Genomic DNA, 21100 nt, shown 5'->3' with positions numbered 1-21100 from the left:
TCCAGACGCTGCAGATGGGAGGGAGATGTGCCAGTCGAACACACCAGATCCAGTGTGTGACCTTTGGCATGGGTGGGACCATGAACATGCTGTGTGATGTTAAAACAGTCCAGCAGTGACAGGAATTTGGTAGCGAATGTGCAGCTGCTGGAGTCCATGTGGATGTTGAAGTCACCAAGCAGGAGTGTAGATGGAGACATGGAGCAGACAGATGTGAGGAGCTCAGATAGCTCAGACATGAAGGTAGTGGACACTTTTGTGGAGCAGTAAATGAGGACCACCTGGAGCTGTGGGGAGCCAGCTGGAGGGAATGCCCCACACTCAAATGAGGTGACATTGCGTATTGGGAGTTCCTTGACCAGGATGTCAGCTCGATGTATTACAGCCAGCCCACCACCACGACCCAAACAAGGCTTCTGTATATACACAAAGCCCGGGGGTGTGGCTTGGTTTAGTGCGAGGGTCAGCACATGCGTCTCTTTAGCTCCTCTCCAGTGGCTCCCTGTGGATTTTTAAAAAAAATTGTGGAAATGAATAACTGTTTTTTTGTTTACATTTTCATTTTTATTTATCATTGTTGTAGGTCTATGGTATGACAGTACGACGGAGTATTAGGGCCACATTGAGGAAAAAAAATAAAATCTGAGATTTCGAGAATAAAGTCAAAGGTTTACGAGAAAGAAAAGTCGTTATAAAAGTTATTTTCTTTTTTATCGTAAAGTTCGGACTTTTTTCTCGTAATATTCTGAGTTTATTCTCGTAATATTATTACTTCATTCACGTAATATTACAACTTCTTTTCTCGTAAAGTTATGACTTTATTCTCGTAATATTACGACTTTTTTTCTCGTAATATTATGACTTTATTTTCGTAACATTACGACTTTATTCTCGCTGAGGCAGATGTGGGTGGAACGACACGGTCAACATAGACAAGTGGCCTCAGATTGCCAACACACACGTCTGGTTTGTTGTGATGATATTGTTGCTGTGCGACAGAGCAGCTGTCCGACAGTACAGATGGAATAGCATGGTCCGAGTAAACACACTGCAACCCACGCAGGGGTCTGATGTTATGACATTGAGGCAGTCTATGATGATGTGATGGTTGAGGTTCAGGAGCTCCAGTGTGGAGTATTTTATGAACAGCATTGTAGCAACAGAGAAGCGCCTAGAAAACCGCGAGCCGGAGAAGAGGCACCCAGCCTCGGACTACAGCAGTGGTACAGCAGTGAAGCCAGAGCAGGATGATGAGTCGAGGAGAGACCATGAGGATAGTCCTGGTAGAACAATCTGGACTCATCAGTAGTAAATAATTACAGACCGATATCAAATCTTCCATTCTTGTCTAAAATAATTGAAAAAACAGTTTTTCAAAAATTAAATAGCTTTCTGGCACTAAACAACTCTTTTGATGTCTTCCAGTCAGGTTTTCGACGAAACCACAGCACTGAGACTGCTCTTGTTAAGGTCTTCAATGACATCCGATTGAACACAGACAGTGGTAGAACTACGGTTTTAGTTTTACTGGATCTCAGTGCTGCATTCGACACGGTTGACCATAATATATTACTAGACCGACTGGAAAACTGGGTGGGTATTTCTGGCATAGCACTCAGCTGGTTTAAATCCTACCTAAAAGACAGGGACTTCTTTGTGTCTATAGGTAATTGCAAATCTGAGCTGAACAAAATCACATGCGGAGTTCCCCAAGGCTCCATCTTGGGGCCTCTTTTGTTTAACATCTACATGCTCCCACTGGGTCAGATTTTTGAGAACAACAAAATAAATTACCATAACTATGCAGACGACACACAAATTTATATAACTCTATCACCAGGAGACTACAGTCCAATACAAGCACTGAGTGAGTGCATTGAACAAGTCAATAATTGGATGTGCCAGAATTTTCTTCAGCTGAACAAAGACAAAACTGAGGTCGTAGTTTTTGGAGCCAAAAAAGAAAGATTAAAGGTTAGTGCTCACCTACAATCTGTGATGTTAAAAAGCTCAGACCAAGCCAGAAACCTTGGTGTAGTCATGGACTCAGACCTGAGCTTTAACAGCCATATTAAGACAATTACAAAGACAGCCTTCTATCACCTGAAGAATATAAGAAGAATTAGAGGACTGATGTCTCAGCAGGATTTGGAAAAACTAGTCCATGCATTTATCTTCAGCCGACTTGACTACTGTAACGGCGTCTTTACCGGTCTTCCTAAAAAATCGATCAGACAGCTGCAGCTGATTCAGAACGCTGCTGCTAGAGTCCTCACTAAGACCAAGAAAGTGGATCACATCAGTCCAGTTCTGAAGTCTCTACACTGGCTGCCTGTCTCTCAGAGAATTGATTTCAAAATACTGCTGCTGGTTTACAAAGCACTAAATGGTTTAGGGCCAAAATACATTTCTGATCTTCTGCTGTGTTATGAACCATCCAGACCTCTCAGGTCATCTGGATCAGGTCTGCTTAGTGTCCCCAGAGTCAGAACTAAACATGCAGAAGCAGCGTTCAGTTTTTATGCACCAAATATCTGGAACAAGCTCCCAGAAACCTGCAGGACCGCTCCAACTCTCACTTCTTTTAAAACAAAGCTTAAAACTTTCCTGTTTGCGGGTGCCTTTTATTCTGACACTGCACTATAACTTTTACTCTTTTGAGTTTTATGCAATTTTAGCTTCTATCCTAGCTTTTATTTTTAGCTTGTTTTTATTTTCTAATCTTTAATGTTTTAATGTTTTTATAACTGTTTTAATTATTTCTTGAATGTTTCTGTAAAGCACTTTGAATTGCCCTGTTGTTGAAATGTGCTATACAAATAAAGCTGCCTTGCCTTGCCTTGCCTATTGAGGTAGAAAATAAACCACTCATGGTGTACAGAGTTGGAGAATTCACAGTTTATTGTGTACGACGGTGGATCGCAAGCTAGCTATGGTAAATGGACATGCATTTATATAGAGCCTTAGTTTTTCATTCACACACACTGATGGCACAGCCTTCGGGAGAAATTTGGGGTTAAGTATTTTGCTTGGCCATCAGAGTGGGTGAGTAAACAGAGCCGCAGCAGTGCAACTATCAATCTGACAACACAGGACTGGAAAATTATAGGATTAGGCGTAGAAGGTCTGCACCTATTCCTACTTGAAGAAAAGCACAGATTGCAGCAACAAAAGCAGTAAAAAACATAAACTGAGTCGGATTGAGAAGCATACACGCCAGCATAGTCTCACATCCGGGTCCAAAGAAACACCCATCCATATAAAATAACAGTATAATAATGAACTTCATTTTACAGTATGCTAAAAACTAATGTAGTTAGTTTTACAGTCATTTTTACCGTGGTATGAAATAGGCCTATAACAACTACTGGATAATCGTTGCCAGTAACTTTAAACATCTTATTATACCCCCGCGACAACGTAGTCAGGGGTATATAGCGCTCCGCGTGTCCTTCCGTTAGTCCGTTCACATGTCACACTTTCGTTTCCGGAGCAGAACTCGAAAACTATTTAACTTAGGAACTTCAAAGTTGGTAAGATGGTTGACAGTGTGGTTTAGTTGTGCCTTTTGGGGTTTAGATGTCCAGGGTGCCCAACATTTTTAAAAATTTGGGCCAAAAACTGAGATTTTTCTTTTTTACTTACAGTTGCAGCTTGCGCATTTGACTACTCCCCTTCAGTAGGGTCAAGCAGTGAGCCATGTTCACTTTTACCTTGTACATGAGGACAGTACTTACTGTATTTATGTTAAAATCAAAGTCTGGATAATAATAAATTATTTGAAAGCCAAAAATAGAGACAGGCAATGGAAGCATTGAATGCAGCGGGGGGAAAAAGTAGACAGTGGTAGAAAGATTACATCACTCATTTCTAAACTGATGATCATGCTTACGTAATGAACGTCCTGTGAAGTTGGCTTGAGAACAACGCATATATACCGTCCATGCAGGAATAACAGCACCAGATCTGCTCTGCTCTTGTGTAAATGAACGTTACCTCCAACCTCCTGACCTGACTGCTCAACATTGATGGATAATTTGAGGTTCAGCACTCAAAAGGTTTTTGTGGTGAGGGATAATTTTTAGCTTCTTTGGCATGATGATGTGTACTTTGTATGTTATGTAGTTTACATGTTTTTTTTCAGACATCATTCTGTAATGTTGTCTTTGCTGCAGCCTAAGGCCAATATCACTGTGAATTTGCGGTATCAAGCTCCCCATGAGACAATGCTATTTGGCATGTTATCCGTTGGGTCAATCTGCTCTTTCTTCTGCATTAACTGTGTTTTGTTGTTCACTCTGAAGAGTAAGCAGGTGTTTTGTGAGACATCCCGATATATCCTGCTGTTCAACCTGCTCTTTGCAGACACTGCTCACCTGGTATCAAACCTTCTGCTTTACTTACTGTCTTTGCTGATAAAAATTCCATATTATGCATGTGGTGTCCTAGTTCTGTTCTCAGTTTTCACACAGTCAATCTCCCCTCTCACCCTGGCTGTGATGTCACTTGAGAGATATGTGGCTGTATGCCATCCACTGAGACATGCTACCATCTTCACCATGAGAAGCACAGGAATGGCCATTGTTGTGGTGTGGGCCTTCAGTTTTATCCACATCGTCATTCGAGTTTTTATGCTGGTGTATGTGTTCACAAAAATCTCCCTAAATCTGCATGCAAATGACTTGTGCTCTAAAGAAAACATTTTTTTCTCACCAATCTTTCATGATTTTGAAAAAGCATATGCCAGCACTCTCTTTCTGTCAGTGGGTGTAGTAATCGTCAGCTCCTACATTGGTGTAGCGCTTGTAGCCAGGTCTGCCTCAACAGACAAAGTGTCAGCTAGAAAGGCTCTTCAAACGCTTCTACTTCACCTCATTCAGCTAAGCCTCATTCTCATCGCCTCCTTGTTCTCCACCATCATTATAGCCATAGCCAGAACTGTGAGGAGATCCGCCCTTATGCGGATTTACAATGTATGCTTTGTGTTCTTGAATATCCTTCCAAGGTGTTTGACTACACTCATCTATGGACTCAGGGATCATACCATCAGACCCGTTCTCATGCAAAATCTGTGCTGTTGGTAGAGATGCTCAGTGTTCCTCAACAAGAGCCAGTGACAATTTGAAGTGAATGCTTTTCAATAAACAATCCAGTTTTCTATGTGACATGTACAAAGCAATTTGAATTTGAAATTTGAAAAGAAAAGATTTTTGAACATGGTACACTATTCTCAAGGATGTTACTACATATTCAAAATCACAATGATAATAATACAAATCTGTGTTTGTGAACCAATTAAAGAAGTGATGATCTGAAGAAAATCTTTAAATTAATTGCATTCACTACATGTCTTAATTATTCATATAATAAATTTGTAATAACATGTATGTGTTGTTCTTGCATGTCACAATACTTTACTCATTTCTGTTTGTCTGTGAACTGTCCTCAGATAGTTATGATTATGACAAGCAAACAGTGAAACTAAACTGTATAGACGAAAAGGGACATATCGCTTAAACATGACATTTGGTAAGAAGTATGTACAAATATCAATAAAATATTCTTCGATTTTTAATCGAGTAAGATATTAACAATGCATGCAATTAGTCTGAGTTTTTTTAAATGAAGTTTCCTACATACAAGAGCACTGTGTAGCACAGTGCCAACTATATATATTCACACACACATATGAAATACAATTAAATACCATCGTAACAGTTTGGTATCCATGTTTACAATAATGCACCATTCATGATAATGGTTAGACTGGCCTTGTCACAGCATATTAATTCAGAGTTATCATATTATTACCTCCACGGCCGCAGCCTGCATCATCAGCCCCCCCTGGTGGAGGCCAAGTTGCATTCCCCCTGTGCCTGCAACACGGCAGCACAAGGGCTCCGTCCAGCAACTCAAGGGGCCCCACCACAGTCCAATCAAGCTGGTGATTCTCAGCCAGCTCACTCATTTCCAACTGGTCTATCCTCCCCACCTCCCATCATCCCTAGGCCAGCGGACATACGTCCTTCAGTTAATGTCCCCATGCCAAAGGGAGTTGAAAAACTAGAGGCAAATCCTCTAACAGAGAGGCAGGATGGTGTACAATAACTGCAACCACCTGGCCTGTGTTTGTTCTAACTGCCGCTTCCTTAACGCCTGCTGACATCACTGCAGCACACATATTCTGATAGCCCAGTTTGTCCTAGTTTGTAAATGTCATGATTGTGCATTACGGTGTTGAGATTCTACATGAATTATTACAAAAAAAGACCGTGCGGTCCAAAAAAAGCAAAAAACGGTGTAGGGTCTAATGTCAGAGGATATGCAATATGTTGCTGTGGAAATAAAGCCTTGATTGAATCAAAAACGCATTTGGTATTGTGTGGAAAATGCATTTTTAAAATGTTTTTTAACTTACGATTAATCGAGTGATTGATCGTTAATGTTGCAATGATTGATTAAGGATTTAACAATCACAAGGTGTTTACAGGGGTTACTGTTTATTTATTTATTACTGTTTATTTATTTATTGGTTGCTTAATATTTATTCTGTATTAGTCTATCTTCCTATTTTTTCTGTAAAGAATAATGCAAATTTGTGGATATTTGATTTTGGGTATAAGAATAATGTATGCATGGTCGGACGCTGTGTATTGCATACATGTATATATGTCTATATATACGTTTATATATATGTATACGTGGTATGTAATGTGTGCATGTAGTGCAATGTGCGGTGTATATATGTATATATACATATATATATATGTGTATGTATGTGTATGTATGTATATATTGAGGGTTGTATTGCATGTGCTTATTGTATATTATAAATTGTATATTATAAATAATAATTCGCGCATATAAGAAAAGATAACAAATAGTCAATATGATTAAGATAAATATGTAAGTAATGAATTGGTATTATGATTAAGTTATATTATAAATAAATTTATATTTTGATAAGGATAATTATATCAGTAATTAATTTATATTTCTGTATGACACAGATTAAAGGTAATAATTATATTTAGAATAATTATAAATAATAAATATAGTTAGACAACTTTAGGTAAATTGAATTAAAGTATACGGTATGTATGGCTCAATAAGGAAGCTGGTTAATAATTAATAATTGACTTATGGAGAAGGGGTGGGATTAAATAAGTTTATACTTCTTCTCACTCCTTTTCGAATATGTAAATCAAGGCATCAAGTGTTGACTATTTATTTTTCTTATGCTTTTCATTGTATGTAAATATTACTTGTTTCTGACTGTCCACTTGTTGGTATGATCGTTCTTTTTCTTTATTTTTTATTTTATTTTTTTGTATTCTACATGTTCGAAATAAATTTTGAAATGAAAAAAATTAAATGAAGGAAAGTACTTAAAATTTGCAACCCTATAACCCATTACACCTTTTTTAACAAAGCTGGTATGTGATTGTGTCAAGGGAAATGATGTAACGACAGAGCTCATAAACAATTGGTGAGGTAAGGCAAACCCTGCAGACCAGCATCTACCCTGATAAAAGTATGTGGATGATTTGGAGCTTTGCATGTGAAGTCAGTGGCATTAATCTACTGAAAAGATGACATGTCTTCATTGTTGTAGGAATACAAACTGAAAGAGCGTCCATTTGTTTTTTTTCCTGTTGGATTACATCAAGAGGTTTAACATTTGTATGTCTCTTCAATGTTTCTCTAAGATGTCAAATGCAATTCAATCTCAGACCAACATCACTGTTGGGCTGGGGTTACTGGAAACAGTGTTATTTGCCACTCTGACTACAGTACCATGCTGTGTGTTTATCTTCATTAATGGGACCATGTTATTCACCTTGAGGAGTAAATTAGTGTTTCGTGAGACCTCCCGTTACATTCTTCTGTTTAACCTCCTTTTTGCAGACACTGTACAGCTGGCACTGAGTCAGTTACTGTACCTCCTGGCTGCTTGTAGAGTAAAACTGACATATCCTGTATGTGGTGTTCTCAGCATGTTCTCCAATCTCACATTTGTAATCTCCCCTCTCACACTGGTGGTGATGTCTCTGGAGAGATATGTGGCTGCGTGCTACCCACTGAGGCACGCTACCATCATCACCATCAGAAACACAGCAGTGGCTATCATTGTGGTTTGGGCCTTCAGTTCACTAAATGTCCTCACACAAGTTCTTTTACTGTTAGATTTTCCATTTGATGACCTGGAGAGCCTGCAGATGGAATATTTTTGGGCCAGAAAAAACATGCTGCTTGGCCTAATGTCTGATGATTATGACAAAGCGTACACCTGTTTTCTGTTTGTATCAGCTGGCATGGCAGTCACTTCCTCCTATATTGGTGTGATGATAGCAGCCAGGTCAGCCTCCACAAACAAATCTTCAGCCAACAAGGCTCGTAATACACTGCTGCTGCATCTGGTGCAGCTGGGCCTCAGTCTCTCTTCAACTATATACAACCCCTTGCTTATAGCACTCTCAAAGGTCCTAGACAGGATAGTCTTGGTGCGCATTCAGATTGTTATTTATGTGTGTATTGTCATCTTTCCCAGATGTCTGAGTACTCTTATCTATGGCATCAGAGACCAGACCATCAGACCCATCCTCATATGCCATCTATGCTGTCGACTGAAACTCTCAGTCATCCCAGCCAAGGCTGGGCTCTCACTCTAGAATACACAGAATGAATATTTGTGAAGTCTATCTTAAAACAATGCATAATAAAGGTTTAAAACACAATATTAATCTAACTTAATAACTAAACTAAACACAGTGTGTGTGTGTGTGTGTGTGTGTGTGTGTGTGTGTGTGTGTGTGTGTGTGAGAGAGAGAAAGAGAGTGAGGGAGAGAGAGAGAGAGAAAGAGAGGGGGGGGGGGGGGGGAGACAAGATGACTACTTGTCTCAAGATGTCTGCATGGCCTACAGACAATATGGCTGACTCTGTAAAACTACAAATATGGCTGTATCAAAGATGGCCGCCAGTCACTACATGGCCTCTTTGTTCTTTGGAACATATTTGCTCAGGAAGAACAAAGGGGGTGTGATGTGGGGGTTGAGATTCTCTGAATGTGTATTTTTGTGTTTAAAACCAATTCAGTTTATGTATGTGATCTTAATATGTGTCAGATAATGCAGTGGGTTAGAAAAGATGGTTAGTCTACATGTAAGACGTTTTGTCTATGTATAGCATAACTAAACACATCAGATGTGGCAAAGCCAGCTACCCAAATATCCTTACTGGTTACTCTAGCCTATGACTCATTCAGACATACGTGTGAAAATGGATTCAATAAAATCAAAGGGCTCTCCATTGTTCTCTCTCTTTCTCTTTTGGCCCCGGAGCAAGCTACCAAGCTGCAGAAACAAAGGATTGGACGAGTTTACCTCCAAACTGCACAACTGGATCTCAACACAGCAAAGACTATGACACTGGAACCACATCCTTCTCCAGCCTGGCTCCTCCAACTTCAACAGATGAAACTGCCACTTTTTCTTCCATGAACTGGGTAACGTACTGGACTTATCTTAGCACAGTATTAGCACAGCAACAGCATATGGCTAAGCAAGACTGTTAACTTTGAATTCGGTGAATGTACCTATATTTATTTGGTTTAATGCTATGATATTGCTGTGATATTATTTGTAGTCAGTATATTTGGGTAGCTGGCTTCGCCACATCTGATGTGTTTAGTTATGCTCCACATAGACAAAAGGTCTTGCATGCAGACTAACCATCTTTTCTAACCCACCGCATTATCCGATACATATTAAGATCACTTACATAAACTGTGAATTGGTTTTAAACACAAACATACATATTCAGAGAATCTCAAACTACCACATCAAACACTGTTTGTTCTGACTGAGCACATGTGCTCAGACAAGACAAAGAGGATGTGGTGAGGTCCTGGTGGCCAACTTTGATTTAGCCATCTTTGTAGATTTACAGTGCCCGCCATATTGTCTTTAGGCCACACTCAGCTGCCATCTTGAGACAAATAGCCATCTTGTCTTCATCTCTCCTCTCTCTCTCTCACACACATTATGGTGCCCTATGTGAGGCATATTATTAATTTTCAGTATAATTTTGGTTAAAACCAAAACAAATCTTATTCCACTTCTTAACAAACCAAAACTGTTGACATTCTACACCACTAGTCTTCCACAGGAGTAGACATCCAGCTGTACTAATAACAAGTACATTGTGTTGCGAATATCAATTTGAGAGATTGTGATTATTATTAACACTTTAAACCCTCATAGTGTTACTTTAAGAAATTGCTATTGCTGCTAATTCAAGTTAACCTTCTCTGTAGAACTTGAAAGATTTTTGGTTCAGCATTTGAATACCAGGTATTCAATGCAATCTAGCCACAATCTGTCACAATTTCCTTTTAATTTGAATTTTCCATTAATTAAGATACACCACAGCGTGTCACCGGCCCTGTGTAACATAAAGAGCTTGTATCTGGCTGTTACTGCCATGCATTCCAGCCTGTGTGTGTTAAATAGAACCTGAGATAGAGCCACAGTGTGCTACAAGCCCTGTGTTATAAGATTTGTATATTTTTGTTACGGCCTTGCATTTCAGTTAGTGCATATTAAAAGTTTGTAAGCAAACTTATTTTGTAAACCTGCATTTACTTTAACTGGCCCTAATATGTTATGCCCACTAGAGCCACTAGTTGGTGCCATAGTCACCCGTCTTCCACAGGAAGCTACTTCCTATAGTATAGGCCAGCACATTATTTGTTAGGCTAGTGTTCCACCCAAGCACCACAACAAGGTGTCCGCTAACGCAACACCATAAACAACAACATTGTTTCTGTAATAGACAACCTGTAGAATTTCACCCTCCATTCCTGGCACAACAGTGGAGAACCCCTGTGTAGAGCTTTTTATTTCCTCCTTAGTACAGAAACTAAACCCTGGCTGCCCTGAACTCATCAACATGCTGAGTTTCAGTGAGTGCAGGAAGGAATTAGAATCGCTACTCACTGACAGGTATGATGCGCAGACCGCATCCAAAGACCCATTGTTGAAATGCTTGCTACTGATCTTTCACAGGCAAACAAGCCTTGCCATTCAGAGTAAAGCAGCCCTGGAAAAGGAGGTAGATTCCTAGGTAGATTGCTTGTCTCCTCCATGAAGTTCAGAGAGCTAATAAGAAAATGATGTGTTACTTAGGAAACCTGCATTAGTCAGAGTCAGATCTTTGCTCACACAGAGAAATTGTTAGGGCTTAGACTAGAATGTCTGTCTCCATCACAGTCATCAGCCATTGTGATTCTGGCTACTCAGATTCACTCTTCTCACTTGATGAGAGGTTAACTCCCTCTCCACTCAGAAGTTAAGGATTTCTAACTGACTCAAAGTACTTGGGAATGAAGTCAGCTCCTCAACCTCCACTGAGAGAAACACTGAAGTGCTACCTGACTTTTAATCTTTCTGATACAGATAGTGAGGATACATGCAGTATATCTTCAAGAAGATATCCTGCCTTATGTTCTTAGCCACTGAGAAATGACACTTTCATCCATGCTCCTCCCTCTGAAGGTTCAGCTTGTTCAGCCTCCTTTCCACTCTGGCACGAGAGTGATGACAGCTGTGAAACCCCTGCCTCCCAGCCAAAGAGAACTGTAGCCATGATACACATGTCCATAGCAATGCTAGCCCAGTCTCGCCTTCATTAGAAAGGACACCACAGTGTTCCACCTTGAAGTTCTTGGGTTAATGGCTAAGGGCATTGAACATTTTGATCCAGACAACTGTGATCATCATGTTGACGACTATGTTAGAGAATTAGATCACAATCTAATCGACTTGCCATATGCAACCCAAAGAGAGAAAGTTAAACTTACGTGGAAAACCAGCTCTAAAGCTGTGCACAAGTTTATAGAGTCACAGCCTCTGAGTGTCAGAAATGACTATAGTGAGCTCCGTCAAGCACTAATAGAAGAATGCTCTTCTACTGCTGACGTGACCACAGCGATGTTTGCAGCCCTCCAAAATTAACATTCTTGTAGTGAGAATGCTAGATTACTACAAACGTTTAAGGTATGCATACTTCCAAGGTAAGAATGCACCAGGCTTAGAAGAAAACGCCATCTTCGAGTCCTTGTTTATGCAAAACCTGCATCCATGTGTACACACCAACATTGTACTCAGGACGCGTCAAGGTAACCCCTCACTGTACGAAATAAGGAAGATGACACAGATAGTTTGGGAAACTGTAGTCAGTTCCAAAAAGAAGGGGAAACCAACTGAGCCTGCGAGCTCAAACACTGAAGCATCATGCAGATCTCCTGATACCTAAAATGATCACTCTCACAACAGGTTGAAGGGGGGTCACGAAAGGCTGCATAAGGACACTGAGCGTCAATGCCATGTCCACCAATTGCGTCAAGATAGCCACTCACACAACAGAAGTGTTAGAAAGCCATACTCAGAAATTCTAATTCAGAATTGGCGTGACCAGCCAAAAGACCGGTCTGACGATGATCGCAACATCTTTGACCACAGTTCAGAACATGGACATAATCTATCAAGCAGCGATAGCGCCACTGAGTGCCTCTCTGGCTCTGGCTACCTGAAGTGTTACAGCCCTGAGCCGTGAGTTAAACATAAGAGCTCCAGAGTGATCTTCCCACAGTACCAGCTAACACGTAGCTAACAGTGAGACAGATGCTTATTTACGGGGCCTTAATTTGCTTTATTGTTTTGCTGTTACATAGGCAAACTTGAGTTTGTTAGCAAAAGCAAAAATTCTAAATTCTGATTGGACTCAGACACCACTGCCCAGATTCGCAAGTACACTTGGACCAACTCCTTGGCAGTATCTTGTTATGAGATCACTAGTGCAAAACACTAGCTTAGGACACCACATTATGACCTCACAGAAATAGTCATACACATGTCCTTATCATTGTTTAGGTGACACTCTTTCTCACTAACAAACTTTTCTAACCCGGCACATGTCCGACACACATTAAGATCACATACATAAACTGTGAATTGGTTTTAAACACAAACATACACACTAACTACTAAAACTACCACATCACACAACCCTTTGTACTAATTGAGCACATATGCTCCGAAAGACAAAGAGACCATTGTGTTTGATGTCCTGGTGGCCATCTTTGATTCAGCCATTTTGGTAGTTTCACATGGTCTGCCCTATTGTTTTGTAGTCTGTGCAACCTCAGTCACCATTTTGAGACAGAGGGCCATCTTATCCTTGTCTCTTACACAGACAAACAGACAGGCGCACGCACGCACGCACGCACGCACGCACGCACGCACACACAGATGCTTAGTTTAGTTATTTAGTTGGATTAATATTGTGTTTTAAACCTTTATTGTCTTGTAAATATATATTTGTGGAATATACATGCTGGTCTCTTTAATGTGGCATAAAAGTCAATAATGCACTCCGCTGCTATGAAAAGAACTACGAAATCCTTCAGTTGTTACTAGCTATTGATATGGTGATTTATGGTTATAGTTCTTAATTTAATTATTAATCAGAGTTCCAAATTGATAGTTTAGTATACTTTATGAGACTTATTTATGAGGCGACATGAATTTAATATCAATTTCTCTTTGTTTCAAAGAGTGGTGGCCTCAGGATGATTTAATATACATTAAATCATATTATTCAATATAACTAATAATTATTTTGATAATTATTTATTCCTTTTGATAGTCATTTCAATGTCTTTTGAGCTCATGTACCAACATAATTTGGTGCCCCGTTATTATTTAAATATATTGATAATCTATTAATATTAATTTTGGTGATATTAATAATTATGTTAAATATTGTCTAATAACTAGACTAGATTATTTGCGTCCCCAACAATCGTTAATGTTACCAATGATCAATTAAGGAAAGTGCTTTCAATTTGAAATCCTATCAACCATTAATACATGTTTTAACGATGCATGTATGGGATTGTGTCAAGGGAAATGATGTAACGACAGAGCTCATAAACAATTTGTGAGGTAAGGCAAACCCTGCAGACCAGCATCTACCCTGATAAAAGTACGTGGATGATTTGGAGCTTTGCATGTGAACTCAGTGGCATTTTCTACTGAAAAGATGACATGTCTTCATTGTTGTAGGAATACAAACTGAAAAAGGGTTCATTTGTTTTTTTCTGTTTGATTATATCAAGAGGTTAAACATTTTTATGTCTCTTCAATGTTTCTCTAAGATGTCAAATGCAATTCAATCTCAGACCAACATCCCTGTTGGGCGGGGGGTACTGGAAAGAGTGTTATTTATCACTCTGACTACAGTACCATGCTGTGTGTTTATCTTCATTAATGGGGTCATGTTATTCACCTTGAGGAGTAAATTAGTGTTTTGTGAGACCTCCCGTTACATTCTTCTATTCAACCTCCTTTTTGCAGATACTGTTCAGCTGGCACTGAGTCAGTTACTGTACCTAATAGCTGCATGTAGAATAAGGCTGAGTCATATCCTGTGTGTGGTGTTCTCAGCATGCTCTCTTATCTTACATTTGAGATCTCCCCTCTCACACTGGTGCTGATGTCTCTGGAGAGATATGTGGCTGTGTGCTTCCCACTGAGGCACGCTACCATCATCACCATCAGAAACACAGCAGTGGCTATCATTGTGGTTTGGGCCTTCAGTTCACTAAATATCCTCACACGAGTTCTTTTACTGTTAGATTTTCCATTTGAAGACATGGAGAGCCTGCAGATGAAATATTTTTGCGCCAAAGAAAACATGCTACTTGGCCCATTGTCTGATGATTATGAAAAAGCATACACTTACTCTCTGTTTGTATCAGCTGGAGTGGCAGTCACTTCCACCTATATTGGTGTGATGATAGCAGCCAGGTCAGCCTCCACAGACAAAGCTTCAGCTCATAAGGCTCGTAACACTCTCTTGCTGCATCTGGTGCAGCTGGGCCTCAGTCTCTCTTCAACTATATACAACCCCTTGCTTATAGCACTCTCAAAGGTCCTAAACAGGATAGTCTTGGTGCGCATTCAGATTGTTATTTATGTGTGTATTGTTATCTTTCCCAGATGTCTGAGTGCTCTTATCTATGGCATCAGAGACCAGACCATCAGACCCATCCTCATATTCCATCTATGCTGTCGACTGAAAGTCTCAGTCATCCCAGCCAAGACTGGGCTCTCACTGTAGAATACACAGAATGAATATTTGTGAAGTCTATCTTAAAACAATGCCTGTCCATATTTACATCAAAACTCTTTTTGGTCACAGGAATTGTTTTTCTTGTTCAAAATAGAAATGGTTCAAAAGACATCCCTCCCTACTCCTATTCCAATGTGTGAGATGGGAGACAAAATCTACAGTCTTTGTTCTGTCAAAAATGCATTCTAAAGTTTAGCTGAAGCTAATATGAGGCATCAGTAGTCTGGGTTATTGAAACAAAGTGGATACCTTCCATGTCAGGGACTTGTTTGAACAAAATTCCCTCTTTCAGTTACTATCCCTCCACTGCAGCTCTGCAAGAAAACACTGTGTGGGGAAACAAATACCCACTTGATTTAGTTAACTCAGACTGTTGAGGCCTGATAACAACTTTGGTTGAATTTTGGAATGATTTTTTTGCACAGATTGAGGACTGCTGATTTTGTCTTCCATCTCTTCCATTGGAATCACATTAGGAAGGGATTTCTTCAGGGCCTGTACGGATGAAAGCAATAACTACAGCAAAAACTATTTCAATGTACATATGGGCATATGAGTATTGTTTTAAGACGGACTTTAAAAAATTTGAATGTATTCTTTTGATTATTAAAAAAAAGTATTTCTTATTTATTTGAGTATGGCATATGGAATGAACGGAATTTATTTTTAAAATGTTCAAAATGGGATAAGCAGCAATTGATGATGATATTTATGGCCTACTGTATATGAATACTTCTGTTAAGTAAAGAAAAAATAATGTGGATATTGCCCATGTGCTATTTATTATGCAACAAAAATAATTAATCTTTTTCTGTAATATCTCTTATTTGATCATTTACTATGACTTTGTTCACTTACATTTCTGCATTAACAAACTCAAATTATAAAATATGTATATAAATAAAGACAAATTAGGAAACTACAAGAGTGTTAACTGCCCTCATTCAAACAAAACAAATGAAAAGCTTGTGTAGTATTTCACTTGATTAACTAGCACTCCAAATAAAGATCATTACAATTTAATTACAAACAACAATTATATCTTCCACCAACCATTAATCTCGATAAAAATGAAGGTGACATACACCTACAAGTTGTAGAATACACTATTATATGAACAATAATTGATAGCATAGTGTTTGGATACACTGAGCACTTTGAGCACTTTCCTTATCCGAAGTGAGGGTCAAAGAACAGAGGGTGTCGTAAGATGTACAGATTGTAAAATCCCTTGAGGCCAATTTGTGATTAGTGATATTAGGCTATATCGACATTACTGGACTTAACACTCTCAAGATGTTATGTTTCATTAACATATGAAGAACTGGAATACACCTCATGGCCTTTGTGTGGTTTACGTTAGAAGAAACTGACGTGCAGTAGTTGATCTCATGTGCCTTGCAAACTGATAGAGTTAGGAATTATTGAAGAGGCTCTCTAAGATGAACACCTGTTGTTTTGTTAATATGAATGTAACTTAAGTGGTAAGAGTTAATAATAGTTAGTGTTTCCCTAAAAAATGTCCACGGACATGCTCCCAATAACTACTCCAAGCTGGGTAGGTGCTGCTGCATCATGAGCCATTTTCTTATACAAACTCCTGAAAATGTCCAAACAATCAGGTACAGACGTTGTCCAGATTTGCCCCTACAACTATGTTGTACACAAAAGGAGATGGTCTGTGTCAGACGTGTTCTCACCTACAGGAAATACTTGGTTTGGTTTAGGCTAGGGGTGGCAATTGCAGCAAGAGACTTGAATACGGATGACGCCACATGGCGTGGATTAGACCAGAGTCACGTAGTCGGTTCGTAATTTGGTAATAAACAACTGAGTCTCTTGCTGTTCCTTGAATTTGTCGGACGATTTCAGTGTCGGTCCAGAAATCCAAGAATCTCGTTGTCTCTCCAGCTACACATTTTCGTTGACATTTTTGCTTAAATTACTTTTCTTCTTTGCCCTCGGATGTTTATATTTTCAGGTTTCGCACCAGCCACATGATAGAACCGTCATCAACAAGCCCACTCGCTGGCCGTGAATTCTCCGGACAGTGATCGTCTCCATTCTCACATGGGCACAATCGGATATTACAAAGACTTTGTACTAGGGAGCTGGCAGGGTAAAGTATTTTGAATGTCCGGTTCAACTGATTCTGACATTTGCGTTCTCATATACAGTACAACTCCTTCGGGTATTGTCATTTGATCTTTTTCAATTCAATTGATTTTATATAGCATCAATTCATAACTTAAGTTATCTCGAGTCACTTTGAAAATAGAGCAGGTCTAAACCATACTGTATAATTTCAGGAGAAAAGATTTTCAGGATTGCAGTGCATTTGTGAAAGGGGTTGGGTACGATGACGAGGATCAGGGGATTGAGGAGGTGGTGGTACAGACATTACATCACCTTTTTTTTTTTTAACAATGCTGGCATGTGATTGTCTTCAGAAAAGTGATGTAACAACACAGCTCATAAACAATAGGTGAAGGAAGGCAAACCCTTCAGAGAAGCTTCTACCCTGATAAAAGTATGTAGATGATTTGGAATTTTGCATGTGAACTAATTGCCATTCTCTGCTCAAAAGATGACTCATCTTCATTGTTGTAGGAATACAAACTGAAAAAGGGTCCATGTTTCTGTCTAATTACATCAAGAGTTTAGACATTTTATGTCTCTTCAATGTTTTCTCTAAGATGTCAAATTTAATTCAATCTCAGACCAACATCACTGTTGGGCGTGGGGTACTGGAAAGAGTATTATTTATCACTCTGACCACAGTACCATGCTGTGTGTTTATCTTCATTAATGGGGTCATGTTATTCACTTTGAGGAGTAAATTAGTGTTTCGTGAGACCTCCCGTTACATTCTTCTATTCAACCTCCTTTTTGCAGACACTATACAGCTGGCACTGAGCCAGTTACTGTACTTAATAGCTGCATGTAGAATACGGCTGACATATCCTGTTTGTGGTGTTTTCAACATGCTCTCTGATCTCACATTTGAGATCTCCCCTCTCACACTGGTGCTGATGTCTCTGGAGAGATATGTGGCTGTGTGCTACCCACTGAGGCACGCTACCATCATCACCATCAGAAACACAGCAGTGGCTATCATTGTGGTTTGGGCTTTCACTTCACTTAATGTCTTCACACGAGTTATTTTACTGTTAGATTTCCCATTTGACGACCTGGAGAGCCTGCAGATGAAATATTTTTGCGCCAAAGAAAACATGCTGCTTGGCCCAATGTCTGATGATTATGACAAAGCGTACACTTACTCTCTGTTTGTATCAGCTGGCATGGCAGTCACTTCCACCTATATTGGTGTGATGATAGCAGCCAGGTCAGCCTCCACAGACAAAGCTTCAGCCCAGAAAGCTCGTAATACACTGCTGCTTCATCTGGTGCAGCTGGGCCTCAGTCTCTCTTCAACTATATACAACCCCTTGCTTATAGCACTCTCAAAGGTCCTAAACAGGATAGTCTTGGTGCGCATTCAGATTGTTATTTATGTGTGTATTGTCATCTTTCCCAGATGTCTGAGTGCTCTTATCTATGGCATCAGAGACCAGACCATCAGACCCATCCTCATATTCCATCTATGCTGTCGACTGAAATTCTCAGTCATCCCAGCCAAGACTGGGCTCTCACTCTAGAATACACAGAATGAATATTTGTGAAGTCTATCTTAAAACAATGTATGTCCATATTTACATCAAACTGTTTTTGGTCACAGGAATTGTTTTTCTTGTTCAAAATAGAAATGGTTCAAAAGACATCCCTCCCTACTCCTATTCCAATGTGTGAGATGGGGGACAAAATCTACAGTCTTTGTTCTGTCAAAAATGCATTCTAAAGTTTAGCTGAAGCTAATATGAGGCATCAGTAGTCTGGGTTATTGAAACAAAGTGGATACCTTCCATGTCAGGGACTTGTTTGAACAAAATTCCCTCTTTGAGTTACTATCCCTCCACTGCAGCTCTGCAAGAAAACACTGTCTGGGGAAAAAAATACACACTTGATTTAGTTAACTCAAACTGCTGGAGCCTGATAACAACTTTGGTTGAACTTTGGAATGATTTTTTTGCACAGATTGAGCACTTCTGATTTTGTCTTCCATCTCTTCTATTGGAATCACATTAGGAAGGGATTTCTTCAGGGCCTGTACGGATGAAAGGAATAATTACAGCAAAAAAATATTTCAATGTAGATATAGGCATATGGGTATTGTTTCAAGACAGACTTTGAAAAAATGTGAATGTATTCTTTAATTATAAAAAAAAAATATTTATTTTTTATTTTAATGTGAAGTGAAAAGAATTTATCTTTAAAACATTCAAGTGGGATTTGCAGCACTTTATGATGATATTTATGACCTACTGTATATACATATATACTTCTGTTAAGTTAAATAAAAATAATGTGGATATTGCCTATGTGCTGTGTCTTACGCAAAAATATTAGAGTAAGAACAAAGTTCATGCTATAAATCTGTGGTGACAAGAATCACATTTTTAATTTCTGGACAAACAGTGCCTCTTGTTATTTCAAGATTTACAGATTTCAATTCATCTTTTTCTGTAAAATCTCAAGTTTGATAATTTACTAGGACTCTGTACATTTACATTCCTGCATTTACATGATACACAAAAATTAGGAATCTACAAGAATGTTATTTAACAGTGGAAAGCAATATGAAAGTGCATAAACAGATTTTAATTATAGAAAGTATCGTATCGGTATCGGTATCGATATTGGTATCGATATTGATATCGATATTGGCGATTCCTGCCCTGTATTACTTGATATCGGATCAAAAACAAAGTTTGTGGTATCACCCACACCTATTAAACAGCGCACCTGCAAAAAAAGAGTGCCAAAATGAATAAAATAAAACGCAAGGGAGGCACAGAGAAAGTACGCGCCAAAAAAAGACAGGCCCTTCAGGCCCAAGGCTGTAGCCCGGAATGTTTTATGAATAGCCCCAGACATTTCACACCCTTTTAGCGATTTGCTGCTCAGAGAAAACTCAGTCAGCGACTTCTCAGCCAGCATCTCTCCTTCTCCTCTCTTGCTGTCGCCAGGTCATTTTGTCATAATTTAAGCCTTTGTGAAGCTCGACAAAATATTTATATAATTCTACAATTTCATTTAGCAGACGCTTTTGTCCAAAGCGACGTACATTTGACAGTTTGTACAACACAAGCAAGGATCTAGATAGGATAGAACAATGTGAGTAAGTTCCAACAGCAGCTTCAAGTCCGATTGGAAACGGGTCGACAGGCAGTACACAGAAGCAATGCACCCTGTGCAATTTTTTTTTCTTTTTGTCATCACCATCATTAACAGTAAATGAATTACACATCTATCCGTCAAATTACCAAGAAGTAGACCCAATATGAAAAGTGCTGGATCTAAAGTAAAATTAATACCCAACACCTGTTTAATTTCCTTTTGAATGTTCTTCCAGAAAGCCAAGAGCTTTGGACAATCCCAAAAATATATGTGCTGAAATAAGAAATGCTTCATCCCTGGACACTTTCAAAAAACACCTCAAGCACCACCTGTTCATCAAGGTCTATGATATCAGCTGACTCTTCCTATATATCACTCTTTTAATTACTTAGCTACAGTTTTTCCTCTGTGTTATTTATTAGTATGATTTTGTGTGCCCTCTTTGTAAAGCGTCCTTGGGTTTCTTGAAATGCGCTATATAAGTCCAATTTATTATTATTATTATTATTATGATTATTATTATTATATGTGTGAAGTCCCCGAGCAATCCACAACCCCTCCAACATAGTTCAGATGTATTACTATATTTTGAAGTGATAGATGGAGTGCTAAAATGCAGCGTTTGCACCTTCCATTCAAATTCCTTCCATGTTGGACTGTTAGCTA

The 21100-nt window shown here is 39.1% G+C and overlaps 4 protein-coding genes across 7 annotated transcripts in view; 3 read left to right on the top strand and 1 right to left on the bottom strand.

Annotated features, from left to right (window-relative positions):
• The window catches only part of LOC141753168 (rap1 GTPase-activating protein 2-like), a 467886-nt gene that overhangs the window by 420430 nt on the left and 26356 nt on the right, over positions 1-21100 (bottom strand). The window lies entirely within an intron of this gene.
• Positions 7710-8672, top strand: LOC141752425 (odorant receptor 131-2-like). The gene has a single exon (XM_074610388.1). It carries the CDS (start codon positions 7710-7712, stop codon positions 8670-8672), a length of 963 nt encoding a protein of 320 aa, XP_074466489.1.
• On the top strand, positions 12060-15184 carry LOC141752424 (odorant receptor 131-2-like). Its single transcript, XM_074610387.1, has 2 exons — positions 12060-12074; positions 14477-15184. The coding sequence occupies exons 1-2, from the start codon at positions 12060-12062 to the stop codon at positions 15182-15184; spliced, it is 723 nt and encodes a 240-aa protein (XP_074466488.1).
• On the top strand, positions 17893-18855 carry LOC141752422 (odorant receptor 131-2-like). The gene has a single exon (XM_074610386.1). The coding sequence runs from the start codon at positions 17893-17895 to the stop codon at positions 18853-18855; it is 963 nt and encodes a 320-aa protein (XP_074466487.1).

This window comes from Sebastes fasciatus, chromosome 16 (assembly GCF_043250625.1).
Source record: "Sebastes fasciatus isolate fSebFas1 chromosome 16, fSebFas1.pri, whole genome shotgun sequence".
NCBI lineage: Eukaryota > Metazoa > Chordata > Actinopteri > Perciformes > Sebastidae > Sebastes > Sebastes fasciatus.
Note: the sequence above shows the minus strand (reverse complement) of the source record. Positions and strands in the feature narration are given on the sequence as shown.

Coding starts and splice junctions, on each gene's coding strand:
- LOC141752425 (XM_074610388.1), top strand. CDS start 7,710: ATGTCAAATGCAATTCAATCTCAGACCAACATCACTGTTGGGCTGGGG.
- LOC141752422 (XM_074610386.1), top strand. CDS start 17,893: ATGTCAAATTTAATTCAATCTCAGACCAACATCACTGTTGGGCGTGGG.